The sequence below is a fragment of the Colletotrichum jinshuiense genome, chromosome 4, assembly GCF_051148585.1.
Source record: "Colletotrichum jinshuiense chromosome 4, complete sequence".
Classification (NCBI taxonomy): Eukaryota; Fungi; Ascomycota; class Sordariomycetes; order Glomerellales; family Glomerellaceae; genus Colletotrichum; species Colletotrichum jinshuiense.
The window spans coordinates 2419848-2433116 of NC_139311.1; the positions used below are offsets into that span (position 1 = coordinate 2419848).

Here is a 13269-nt window from a genome sequence, read left to right on the forward strand (position 1 = left end):
CATCATGAGATCCGCTCACTTCTGGAACCACTACAACTCTGGTGATTCCGCATATATGACCCCTGGTCGCTACCCCCCCGTCACCTCCCCATCGGACCTTAGATACGCTCAGGTAGCCACTTGAAGTCACCCCACGCCGTCTGCTTCTCCAACTTGGCAACAACTCACTGAGAAAACCGAACCGATCGACGAAACCGATCACAGATAAGACAAGGCACGGAAAGGAGAATCTAGCTTGGGAGGGCAAGAGACAAGAGACAAGAGACGAACCGCTTTTACCAAACACCCCGAATTCGCCAGCCGCGCCAGCACTGGTGCCGGAGGAGACACTTCATGTCCTCCGACCAACCGAGGGTCGTCGAGAGCAGACCGTCGGCCTTGACGTCCAACCCGGTACTCGAAGCCGAGGACGAAAAAGATCATGGCACGATTGAGCGTCCGCTTACGGGCGACCAGGTCCGAGACGTCATACGCTTGATTCAGTGTCGGAAATGTTCCCGCCTGCTCCAAGAGCCCATCACACTGCCATGCGGCCGAAGCCTTTGCAAACACTGCCTGCCCGAGACACATGCACGAGAAAACATATCCTACCCCGCCACGCCGGGCAGATTACAAGGTTTTGAGTGTCCCTATCAAGAGTGCGGTCGAAACCACGCGGTGGGCGACTGTGGCGTCGATGTCATCCTTACAAAAGCGGTAGACAACTTTAAGGCCGAGATGGACAAGGCAAAGGTGACGAATACGACCGCTGAAATCTCTACCCACGTCATCATACAAACCCCCGGTGTTGGAGACGCAAATGTCGACGCCGATGAAGGAACGACGTCCAGGGTTGTCAAAGGAGGGCCTCTGGTCGCTGTTTACATGTTGGCAGAGACGGGTGAGTTGAATTACGGTTCCAATATCACTTTCGCAGAGGTCTCTTCCCTCGGAGATGAAGCTGCAACTATCGACACCAGAACATTTTCCAAGGTGAAAGAATCTGTTCGGACAGAAATGGACTGCCAAGTCTGCTACGCCTTATTCTACGACCCCCTTACGACAGTCTGCGGTCACACCTTTTGTCGGTCATGTCTGCACCGAGTATTGGATCATTCATCATACTGTCCCATCTGCCGAAGGGGCTTGTCGGTGAGCCCATTACTCTACCGAGAGTCATGTCCTTCAAATGAATATTTGAAGACAATCATCCAAACCTTCTGGGCCGATGCTGTCCTTACCAGAGGCGATGCGTTGGCTGCCGAATCTCTAAATCGCCACCGAGAGTTCGACATACCGATATTTGTCTGCACATTGTCCTTTCCCATGATGCCAACATTTCTTCACGTCTTTGAGCCGCGGTATCGCTTGATGATCCGGCGTGCTTTGGAAGGCGACCGGACTTTTGGCATGGTGCTTCCACAACACCCGCGGACTGCCAACGACACGCACTTTGTCGAATATGGGACTTTACTTCGTATCGTGAACGCCGAATATTTCGCGGACGGCCGGAGTCTCGTTGAAACCTCTGGTATTTCCCGGTTCAGAATTACGAGGCACGGCATTTTGGACGGTTACTTGGTGGGGAAAATCGAACGAGTTGACGACATGACCATTGCGGAGGAAGAGGACCTTGAAGCCACGGAAACACAACAGGCCATAGAGAGGTTTGAGAGCGCCGCCACACATCAAAGCGAAGAATCAACAACAGCGAGACAAGTCATGACTACCCCGGAAGATCTTTCCAGCATGCCGACCAGCGAGCTCTTATCATTTGGCGTCTCCTTTGTGGAGAGAATGCGGCAACAAAGTGTACCTTGGCTGGCACAGCGGATGTTAGCAATATATGGGGAGTGTCCCAACGATCCGGCGCTTTTCCCTTGGTGGTTTGCCAGTATATTGCCTGCCAAAGAATTCGAAAAATACAAGCTTCTCGAAACAAGAAGCGTCAGAGAGAGACTTAAGATATGCTGCGGCTGGATCCTGGAGTGGGAGGCAAATAGGTGGTGAGTGTTCCTAGCCAAAACTTTTCCTCGTCAATCATTCCTTTTCTGAATTTGCTCGCATCGTTCCAACCGGCTCTCTGTACGGATTTCGCTCTACGGGAGATCAGTACGAAAGATGTCGATGTTCCCGTTTGCTTGTTATCAGACAAAGAAACAGACGGGCTAAGGTGCAGAACTTCTCAGGGGTGCCCTTATTGACGGCCGCCCAGGTCCCTCTCAGATTGCAGAATCTTCTGATGCCGGGGACTAGCCCAGAAACGGGTACTGCAGGTCCTGCGCGGGAGACCTTGGTGTGATGTTGCCGGCCGAAGTCAAGGTAGCGACGACATTGCGTCGCCTCTTTCCTCACCATCTTTTCTCGACCAGGAGAACGGTAGTGGTCACATCTTTTTCGCATTTGCATGGCGGGGGCGGCATTGGGCGTGCGCTAGGGATATTTTACAACATTTTACAGCATTACAACATCATGATACAGATACCAAGATTGGGCTATGTAAGTATGCCAGACAGTCATGTCTGTTGGAAAACTGAGGAACACCTCTTTTTATTGTACTTTGAATGTGAGGTGTGAGCAAATTTCAACCTTGTCTATTGCTGCTTCCAAAAGGCAATCTGAACCCATTCTCTCCCTTACGATCAATATTTACTGGGCTACAAATCAAGCAGGCGTTCTCAACCCTGTCTGGGGTACGCAGGCAGGGCTGGATGCCACATGGCCCAGTAATGACACCACATGCTCGAAGGCCCTTGAGCTCTACATAGGTGGCTAGTAGCCTAGAAGGCAATTTCAACCTCAAGTAACCGTAGATTATGCATGAAGGGAGGATTCCAGTGGAACAAGCTTAATACGATGAAGTGAAAGCAAGTAACGGACCAAGTAACTGGTCTCACCTTACTGTTCCAACACTCCAGCTAGAGGGGGGGGGGATACAGTATAATACAGGTGCTGAATTGCCTATAATAAATTCCAATAGTCTTTATGCCATTTAAAATTGCGAGCACCGATTGGTTTGGCCGAGGCGAATGCGTCCTGGGCCCGAGGCATACCATGAGCCTTCGTTTTTGCCAAAGCCCCAATGCTTAAAGTGAAAGCCTTGCCGTTTCAAACCCAACAACCCAATCAGAATAAGATATGTTATCCTGACTGTAACTCCAAAAACCCGCCAAACGTTGGATGTACCGTCCTTACTGAATTCCAAAGAAGGCGTCGTCGAACTTACCATGCTCCATCTCTGTCATGTCCCCAAAGTACATGTCGTCGAACGTGCTGCCGTCTCCTCCGTCGCCGCCCATGTTCATGTCGAGATCCATATTCTCCATGCTCGTGTTGCCGTCGAGGTTAAACAAATCGTCCAGGTTCGTAGATTCTTGTTTCTCAGTTTTGGTTTCCGCAGGTTTGTCCTGGTTGGATGTGGGCGCCGTGGGTGCTGCAGCGGCTGCTCCGGGTTCTGTCTTTGGGGTATTGTCTGCAGGAATAAGGTTGTCGATGGACAAGATGTCGCCACCCACCTCACCGGAGCCGAACGAAATATCCATCGCTGTATCTTGGGGCTGAGGCTGGGCCTGGGCATCGTTGTTGGGGGGCGCCAGACTGAACGTCATGTCGGTGAAGTGGAACTCGGGATTGTTTTCTTCATTACCCCCGCCCGAGTCGCTGCCGAGGCCGAACAAGTCGTCCATCGGCGCCTCTGGGGCGCCAGAAGGTTGGGCTTGAGTGCTCGGAGGAGTGGGCTGTGACTCTGTTTTGACCTCGGTCATGGGGGCCATCATAGCCGGCGGCGCGGGAGTCATCTCTTGCTTGATTTGCTGTGCGGGTTCCGGCTGCGGCTGGAAGCTGACGCCCATGTCCGGGAACGGAGCCATTGATGGAGCTGCGCTCGGTTCTGCGGGGACCCGGTGCGGGCCCGTAGTCTCCGTGACCTGGGGTTTACTCTCGGGAGATGGCTCCCGAGATGATGATTCGAGGTCAATGGCTATGGGAGATTTCGTCTGTGCCTCGACGGGCGCAGGCTGCGGCTCAGGAAGGCGTTGTTGCCGAAACTGGTCCAGGTCTCTTTGCAATGCGGCCTTTGCTCTTATCTGGGATATAAGATGAGCGTCTGAGGCCTTCAGATTGAAATCATTACATTAAAAACTCACAATTTCACTTTCTAGATCGTCAAGCTTCCAGTGGAAGTTCTCAATGATCTCCGGCATCTTCTGTTGCAGCGAAATATGGGCTTGGACCTGATGCCGGCCATCCTTGCTGTATGACTTCAACGCCTTGCCTGTCTGAACGAGCTACGAGTATAGTCAGCAACAGTGTAGTGTGTTTCCATTACGATGGAAGATACGAACCACATCGTTGATAAGACCATTCAAGGCTTCCGCTGAGTCGGCGGTCGCCGCCTTTGAATTTGCCATTGCGGCGAGCTAGGGCCGTCGCCGGTATGTTCGATTGTCTTCCTTGGGCGTCGGATACTCGCAAAAGGTTGGGCGGTGTGTATATCAAATAAATGCCAGCAGCTAGAATGATATAAAAACCTCGATACAGCAGTAGATCTGCAATGAGCTAAGAGTGTGCAGTTTGGTTCGAGTAGAGGGCTTTAAAACGCAAGATATATCGAGGCGTTGGCTGCCCGGCTAGTGAATGTGCGTTTGAAGAGCAATGATCTTTATCGAGGATATAAGATGACCAGTTGAAATTGAATTGAATGTGATAGACTTGTCCAGCAGCTGCGTCGATTGACTCTTTCTCATCAAGACAAACGACGATGTTTGATGTTGTCTGAAGCATCCGCCCAGCCTCCAACTCTCCGACTGGGGGTACGTACCTCCGGATTCTGACAGTGAAAAAGAGGTCCGAGCGACCAAGGCTCTAAAAGACTGTAACCTCAGGCTCAACTAATACATAGATACTGTCCCATGCAGTTGCGCCAGCTTCCAGCGCCGAAGACACCCCAGAAGTACCCCGCACCTCCCGCACGGCACGGGTGTGGACGCAAGAGCAATAGGCGCCGGCGCAGCTGCGTAGGGCAGTTTCCCCTCTTCTGTCTCTGGTTCTCCCCACCTTCCTTCCATGCATCGCATCACAGCACAACGGGTATCTTGGGACGAAAGACATCTACATTGAAGGAAGGGGGTTTCGGCCGATTTGAACCCATATTGTTTCGTATGGAGAAGAGCGTTATGGTGGACGGTGTCCGGCTCAAGTTGCCATCTCAACTTTCACGCCGACCCCGATCGCGCCGTTGGTCTTGTTGGAAAACGAGCATGAGTCTGCTGAGACTGTTCCTCCAAATTCCCACACACGGACATTAGACCCCTAAACGGCGAGTTAAACACTAGTTCATCCGGTATGCACAGGATCCAACTGGACTCTGAACCCTGGAGCCAGTCCGGATGCAGGAGAGATTTATAGGTCTCGCGGAGCCCAGCGCTGTGGATAACGGAAGTCAAAGACCGAGTCCACCGCCGAAGGTATGGATAACCCTATCGCTGCTGCCGGAGGCTTAACCCAGGACCGTGTTCGTCCCATCGGTGCCGGGAGCCTCCCGGAAATTGGCAGCGCCCTGCTACAACAGACTGTGTGACCGAAAGGTCCGGCCATCGATACCCTCGCTTCCTAGTGACACATTGCCTTGGAGCTCTGTTATGCAGGCTAGAGTGGCTGCAAGCCACTTTTGCAATATAATGCCTGGCTGCAAGGCGACCGACCGAAGAGGCAAATGTCAAGCTTGGTGACATGAGTTTAGGTGTGTCGAGTATGGAGCATGGTGAGCGGTATGACCTCTAGGTATGGTTTACATCATGGCTCAGGCGTTTCCCCAGGTGCCATCGATGGTTCAACTGATATGGGTCTCGTCAAAAGTAACATATTGCGGTTGAGGGTGTGCTATATTACACCCAATTACTACCCAATACACGAATCTGCGTCAGATTGCTATATGAGACTTTTCACTTAATGAGTGCTCTGTTTGTGTGGCAAAACGAGTATTGGTGAGAATAGGGACATGCCACATCGAGGAGAGAATCTAGGGCTGGAAAACCCATGCACGGCGGCAAATCATCTGGTGCGGTGATCATTCATGGTTGCTGCATTGAGACTTAGGAGTCCTCCTTCAGAGATGCGTTTGCTGCCATTATCTTGCGCCCAGGACAGGGGTCCCATCGAGTCGACCATTGCTTGTTTGTGCGTGCATTTAGGACTTGATGAGTGTTCATTTCATTTTATCTGCCAACACCTCGCATCCTTATTTTACCGTGACGTATCCATAAATACTGAAATACACGCCGAAGTAAGTAATTCATGCCACCTATATGCGCATTTTTAATATAACCCTTTTGACCCCAGCATGGAATGATTGATTGATGGACGAAAAAGTAAACGCCAAACACTAGGTATATTCCATCCTGAGCAGGGCTGCCTCGCACAGCCTCTCCCGTCTCGTTCTGGCGCCAAAAGCCCAATGAGCTCCATCCTCCCTCATGGTGCAATCCTCAGAGTTCCACGTTGTCACACCTCGCACTTTGCCCAACACAGATTAGCGCCAGTCGCTTAGGCATATACCTGATGCAGCAACACCCCTTTTTTTCTGCTGCCATCCCATATCATCTCACGCCACAAGCCCTGACCAACCGGAAAGCGTTCCAAGTGCCTTGGACAAACGGCGCTGGGCATGGTTTGCTGGGACTTGCAGGTACTCGGTACCTGCGGTGTGCAAACAGGCGAAGAATAAAAGAACGAAGGGGGAAAAAAGCCCCTCCGCCGGGGATCAGCTACAGCCACCCGTTTTCCAGTAGCACCACCCTGGGCAAACTGGGAATAGTGGACAACTGTACAATTGAGATACCCAGTGGAAAGGCACGACTGGAGTCTAGACAAGCAAGAGCCTGGCACTGGGCTGAACCGGACCTTCAGCAGACCAATCCTGTGCTGCCCTGATGCTTGCTGGTGAGGTGAGCCTGGTGAGGCACTGCGCGGATGGTCTACCTAGGTAGGTGAGGTAAGCTTAGTGTACCTTTTGCTGTAAAGTGCGGTGAGATGTACCTTGAGATGAAGCAAGGTACCTACCTCCCTTCCTTGCCCTGGATGTGGACAGCTCTGCACCACACCTGCACCACAGCCTGCACTGCTGGGCTGTGGTGCAGTGCGGTTGGCTGCGAATTTCTGGCTCTCCATGATGAAAGTCCCCTCATCGCCCTCCTCCTTCTCCCTCTTTCCATCTGCTCCCCTCCCCCCATCGCAGAATCTCCTCCTTCACGTCGTTAGGAAACGAGCCTTTCCCCCTCTCTCTCCTCGGACCGGTTTTTGTTGCGATTCCTTTCAGGGGGTTCCAGTCCTCTTTTTCCCGCCTGTTTCCTTGGGTGCTCGCCTCCGCTTATCATTTCCTGTCATCCCATCTCCAACACAGCACATTACAGCACTTTGGAGCTTCTCTCGGCATCTCTCTTATCATTCGCCCTTCCCCTTGTCTCTCTATCCGCTTAAGCGTCTCTCTTGTCACGTTGGGTCGACGTCCCTTTTAGCTGCTCGTGCCGTCCCCACGTCCACATTTTTTCCTGTCGACTTTTGGTGTCTCCCTCTTTCAAGTCAAGCCAAGTCACATTGTTCCTACTAGATCGCAAAAGGAAGAGAAAAAAAAAAGACTCGACGCCTTGGTAGCCTTCAACCAAGACGAGTCCACCATCACCGCTTCGACAGGAAATCCTAATTGTGCCCGTCACTTCCTCTCGCACCCGCTCCTTTAGCCTCGTTGCTTGCTTGCTTGCCTTGGGGTTCAGCAGGGTCACGTCAGTCTCAGGGACACTCTTCAATACCGCCACTTCCGCCCCTCCTTGCGCCACTACCAAGCTCCAGGCAATCAATTGCTATTCGAACCTTGCCGTTCAGAACTGCACTATTGCACGCCGTCGGGTCGCGCAAGACAAGCCTACAGCTGTATTGTCCTAGCCTTCTGGCTCCTAATATTGCTACTGGCATACAGGACACGACACCAACCTTCCAAGCTTCGAGATTCAACTGTCGCACCGTTACCTTCTAATACCAATCGAAGTCACAATGGCGGACAACGGACCTGTTTCGAACGCGGCGCAGCTGCCCCCTCCTCCTCAGCCGAACACTGGAGCTCCAGGCTACGAGAATGGCCAGAATGGCCAGTCGAACCCTGCGCACATGCCGCCGCCTCCTCTCCATATCCCGCAGAACAACAACCCCATTCCGACTGCCATCACCTCGCCCATGTCTGGCGTCGATAATGTCATGTCGCCCGGTAGCGCTGGCGGCTTCGGTCGCCGTGCTGCCCCCGAGCCTAACAAGCGTGCGTTGTACGTTGGAGGCTTGGATCAGCGTGTCACCGAGGACGTTCTGCGCCAGATCTTCGAGACCACTGGCCATGTTCAGAACGTTAAGATCATTCCCGACAAGAACGTGCGTACCCGCTGAAATATTACACTATTGCCAAGGTAGCAGTTGGCGGTCAACAGGGAGAGCCAACCCGGCCCCTCGCAACCCTTCTGCGCCTCCTCACAATTTTGAAGATATAGCATGGCTGACTTTTGTGTACAGGCCAAGGGTTACAACTACGGCTTCGTCGAGTATGATGACCCCGGTGCGGCTGAGCGCGCTATGCAGACCTTGAATGGAAGACGTGTGCACCAATCCGTACGGCAGACCCTCCTCCCCCCTAGCGCGAGCCAGAAACTGACTGATTTCCAGGAAATTCGCGTCAACTGGGCGTACCAATCCAATACTTCCAGCAAGGAAGATACTTCGAACCACTTCCACATCTTTGTGGGCGATCTTTCCAACGAGGTCAACGACGAGGTCCTGACCCAGGCTTTCTCCGCCTTTGGCTCTGTGTCGGAAGCTCGTGTCATGTGGGATATGAAGACCGGCCGATCCCGTGGATATGGCTTCGTCGCTTTCCGAGACCGACCGGAAGCCGAGAAGGCTCTGAGCTCCATGGATGGCGAATGGCTTGGCTCGCGAGCCATCCGCTGCAACTGGGCAAACCAGAAGGGCCAACCGTCCATTGCGCAGCAGCAAGCCATGTCGGCTATGGGCCTGACTCCCACCACGCCGTTCGGACACCACCAGTTCCCGGCTCACGGTGTTGCCAGTTACGAGGTGGTTCTCGGCCAGACGCCATCCTGGCAGACAACCTGCTATGTGGGCAACTTGACCCCTTACACCACCCCCAACGATGTCGTTCCTCTTTTCCAAAACTTCGGTTACGTTGTCGAATCTCGCTTCCAGGCGGATCGGGGATTCGCCTTCATCAAGATGGACAGTCATGAGAGCGCAGCCATGGCAATTTGCCAGATGAACGGTTATAATGTTAATGGACGCCCGCTGAAGTGCAGCGTAAGTTTGATCCAGAGCTAATCCCTTTGCCGGTTAGTGGACTAGCACTGACATTTCTGTACAAAGTGGGGCAAGGACAAGACCCCCAGCACGGCCGGCGGTGCCGGCTTCGACCCTTCGCAGCAGGCGTACAGCCCGCAGAGTGCCTCCGGACCGGGCTACCCCGGCACTCCGACCGCCTACTTCCCGCAATACGGTGGTAAGGGCTCGGCCACATTTCCAACATAGCAGAGCATCCCAGAGCTAACACAGTGTACAGGTCAATACGGAGGCCAGCACGGCAGCTACGGCGGCCCAACTGCTCAATCCCCAGCCGGTTATGGAGCGCAGCCTATGGGATACGGCGGACCGCAGAGCGCCGGAGGCTATGGTCGTGGCCAACAGCCACCCAACGCCCAGTGGCCTCAAGGTCCCCAGGGACAGAACTTCAACAACGGCTTCGCCGGGTACCAGGGCTAGTTCCACCGGTTGAAACGAGCGCATCATGTGCGAGCGCACCCACAGCGTTGCGAGGTCCAAGGGGGTGCTTTTGTGGAGTTTTCCCAATGTTTTGATGGCAGAATGGCATGACCAACGCATCTCCCATGTTTCTCTTTCCAAAATTCATTTCCTGCCAGGGCGTCTCTCTCAATCTCTCCTGTCATCTGCGATGAGGGACATGTGTCGGTTTCTCTTGTGTGAGCACTGGGAATGCGATGGGGATATCATGTGCATTTTTCGGCATGTTTCTGTCTTCTTCGTATCTTTCTTCTACGGCCTAGTGATTCCTACAAGTCACGAATATTTCCTTGTGCAGTCATTTCTCTCAACCTGTCGGGGCAGAGGCAGACCCTTTGATATGCTGTTCCGTCGCCGAAAAAGTTTGCTACTTTGTTCTATCATGGGATACCTCTTCAGCATGACGAATTTGTTGGATGACGAGTTATGACTTTTCTTTCTACTATTTTGGATACAAATTTTCTTGCGTGGTCCCGGGTACTTGGGTCACCACTAGATACGACCAGACCAGATTTTGACGAGACAGACATGAGAGGTGGCTTGAACAGGGGGTGAGGGAAGAAGCGGGGGAGGGGGCCGTGGTTGGTTGAGGTGATTGGAAAGATGGGGGGACTTGAAAGACGATGGGGAAGTGATTATACAGAAGAGACTGCAAGATAGCCAAGTGATGATGGAGCTGACGTTGACGTGCATGTGTGACTGGGCTTGCTGGCATTTTGTATTGGTACGAGAAAAGGGCGACGTTCTCTCGCTGCTCCGTTGGCGTGGGGGACGCGGGGATTGGCAAGGTGATGGTGGCTGCTGGAGTGTACATACGAGCTGCATATGAAGGTACTGGCTGCAGCAACTACCTCGAGTGTGTTTGGTCAATGAGTGGCAGTAGCACTGGACTCCTTCCATTGGTTCTCTCGAGTCTTATTAATCAGCTACCTTAGCGAATGTCATCATTGGAGAGCGAGAGCAGGTGAGATTGGGGATTGCAAACTGGACAACGGGAGAGAGAGAGAGAGAGAGAGAGCCAAACGAAGGTCAGACTTTGAACTCCTTCCATCTCGAAGCCATCCTCCTCTGGAATAGACTGACTGGTTTCTTCGGTCGAGAAGCCAGTGAAAATCCGCGGCGACTTGGCCAGGCAGACGGGGACCCAAAATCACCATACCCGGAAGGCGGTTGGTGACTTGTTGACGGGCTTGGGCGGGGAAAGAAAGGTGAGGACGACGGAAATAAGCACACTTGGTCGATCGGGCCAGGCGGCGGTTAAGATTCCTGAAGAATATGTCGTCACCTGGGGGGGGGACCATCAACGGGCTTTCTCGCGCGCACAGGGGATCGGGGTTGCCGAGTTGTCCATGGCTGCTCTTACACGGGAGTTGATCAACAGTGCGCGCGCGGGAGGTAGGTACATTGCGCGGACAAACCCGTTTAAGCCGTTGTTCCCATTGCAAGTGTCTCGGATATTTTAGTGTACATGTCTTTGGCCTGTTTCGGGCGAGGCTCCTTATGGCCGGGGGATTTATACCCGCGCGTCGAGGACTCCCCCTCCCTGCTGCCGCCCAAACCCCCCGTAGTAGCCGCGATATCTGTATCGACCGCAAACGCTCGACTGCCGCCGTTCCATGATACCAACATTGTTTTCCGATGTCTCAACGGCCGGGGGTCACGTACCTTTCCATCCCCTGATTCGATTTTGCATTGTTTTCTTTCGTGCGGTGTTCCGTCAGCCTGCAATTGATGGGCCATGCCGCTTCAGCCCAGCAGCCTAGTATCCGGAGCACTGTAAGGGGCAGTTTTGAAATATAAAATAGTGCTTAAGGCCTGAGGTGTATGTGTGCTAGTGAGAAAGGTAGACGGCTCGGAGGGATGGGCGAGCATTCACAGTTGCCAACTGCGCCCCTCAAGATAGAGGTCCGTCGTGAGTGACCAGAATATAGACTGGCCTACAACTTGGCCTTCTCGATCCTCTCCTGCTCCGCCCACGCTTTGTTGAGACGGATGTTCTGCCAGAACCGCCACGCTCCGAGAGCCGCCGCCGCCGGCGGGCATGCCAGGAGCAACCAACTCCACCAGACGGGACTTGACGCTTGGACGTGGCGGATAGCCTCGCCAATGTCTCTCTTCAGGTCCTCCTTAGAGCCGTCGTTCCACAGCACGACGCCGTTACCTGGGCCCCGGGCCTCGCATCTCCTAGCCTTGAGCCTGACGTCTGTCTGACTGAGCACGCGGTTCTGGGCGTCCTCGTGGCTGAGGTGAGGGTCGCGGGCCATAAGGCGCTGCATCTGCACCTCGGGATCCTTGACGGCGACGACGAAGACGACGCCGCAGAGGCGGTCGAGGCCGCTCTCGAACAGCAAGGGGACGTCGAGGAGGACGGCCCAGTGGCCGGCGACGTAAGCGCGGAAGATGGCCTTGTACATCTCGGCACGGACGGCCGGGTGGACGATGCCGTTGAGGACGGCACGGTCACGCTTGCGCTCCTCCGTGTCACCGAAGACGCGCTTGCCGAGGGCGGGCCGGTTAAGGGGGCGCCCCTTGCCGTCGGGCCCGGCCTCGGGCACGGTGTCCGAGGCCGGGACTAGGAGGTCCGGGGTGGTTGGGAGGAAGTGTTTCAATATGGCGGCATAGCCCTTTGATCCCGGCTCGACGACTTTTCTGGCGAGGACATCGGCGTCGATGAGGGGGATGGAGTAAGGGGGATTGGAGAGGATGGAGGAGACGGTGGATTTCCCCGTGGCGATGGAGCCTGTCAGACCGATGAAGAGCATCTTGCGCACGCGTCTGTGTTCCCGTTTGAGCGAGTGTCTTGATTTGTCTTGTAAGAGGTTTTTTTTTTGTTTTTTTTTTGGGTCCGGATTCTGATTTGATTGGTATGCCGTGGATTTTGTTCCTCGCGTTGTGATGTATGAGACTGGTGTTGAGACGGGGATGAGGTGAAGTTGATAATGGAGATAGTGGGGTGGACTGACAATGACACCAAGGTACACTACCTACCTACCTACATTTGAGGTGAGGAACTGTAACGGTACCTACCTCGTGTGTGTGGAAGGACGTACGACGACCAATTGAAGTGCTCAGTGTCTCTGCCAAGTGTGGTTAAAGCGAATGGTGCGAGTCTTGGAAATGCAACAGATAGGCTCTAGGCCATTTGGGTACCTTGGACTTGTTGTTCTCTCATTCCACTGTCTGAACGAACAATCTGAGCGTCGTTTGCTTCCCCCTCGCCAGCTAGCCTGAGGTAGCTCGGAGCTGTGCACACTGCGGCGGGCCTGCTAGTGCGCTAGCGGTCTGTTGTCGGGGCTTGTGAGCCGCCAGCGTCATTCACGAGGCACCTACGGCCCGCCCGTGGCAAGCTCATTCGCACTTTGGGGGGTTAGTAGCCCGTCGATTGGGGGTGTTTTTCTTTCTTTTCCTTACCTTTTCCCTGGCCCTAGATGGAGAGATAAC

General features: G+C 53.8%; 4 protein-coding genes across 4 annotated transcripts; 2 read left to right on the forward strand and 2 right to left on the reverse strand.

Annotated features, from left to right (window-relative positions):
* Positions 1-333: 333 nt before the first annotated feature.
* On the forward strand, positions 334-2235 carry EsH8_IV_000605 (uncharacterized protein; the record flags this gene model as incomplete). Its single annotated transcript, XM_083265495.1, has 2 exons — positions 334-1985; positions 2169-2235. The coding sequence occupies 2 exons, from the start codon at positions 334-336 to the stop codon at positions 2233-2235; spliced, it is 1719 nt and encodes a 572-aa protein (XP_083124390.1).
* Positions 2236-3170: 935 nt separating this feature from the next.
* Positions 3171-4388, reverse strand: EsH8_IV_000606 (uncharacterized protein; the record flags this gene model as incomplete). Its single annotated transcript, XM_083265496.1, has 3 exons — positions 3171-4064; positions 4125-4265; positions 4323-4388. 3 exons carry the CDS (start codon positions 4386-4388, stop codon positions 3171-3173), a joined length of 1101 nt encoding a protein of 366 aa, XP_083124391.1.
* Positions 4389-8025: 3637 nt separating this feature from the next.
* EsH8_IV_000607 (uncharacterized protein) lies at positions 8026-9789 on the forward strand (the record flags this gene model as incomplete). Its single annotated transcript, XM_083265497.1, has 5 exons — positions 8026-8394; positions 8533-8628; positions 8683-9330; positions 9397-9529; positions 9590-9789. 5 exons carry the CDS (start codon positions 8026-8028, stop codon positions 9787-9789), a joined length of 1446 nt encoding a protein of 481 aa, XP_083124392.1.
* A 1976-nt stretch (positions 9790-11765) lies between these two features.
* Positions 11766-12590, reverse strand: EsH8_IV_000608 (dephospho-CoA kinase; the record flags this gene model as incomplete). The annotated part of the gene is made up of 1 exon (XM_083265498.1): positions 11766-12590. One exon carries the CDS (start codon positions 12588-12590, stop codon positions 11766-11768), a length of 825 nt encoding a protein of 274 aa, XP_083124393.1.
* Positions 12591-13269: the final 679 nt, after the last annotated feature.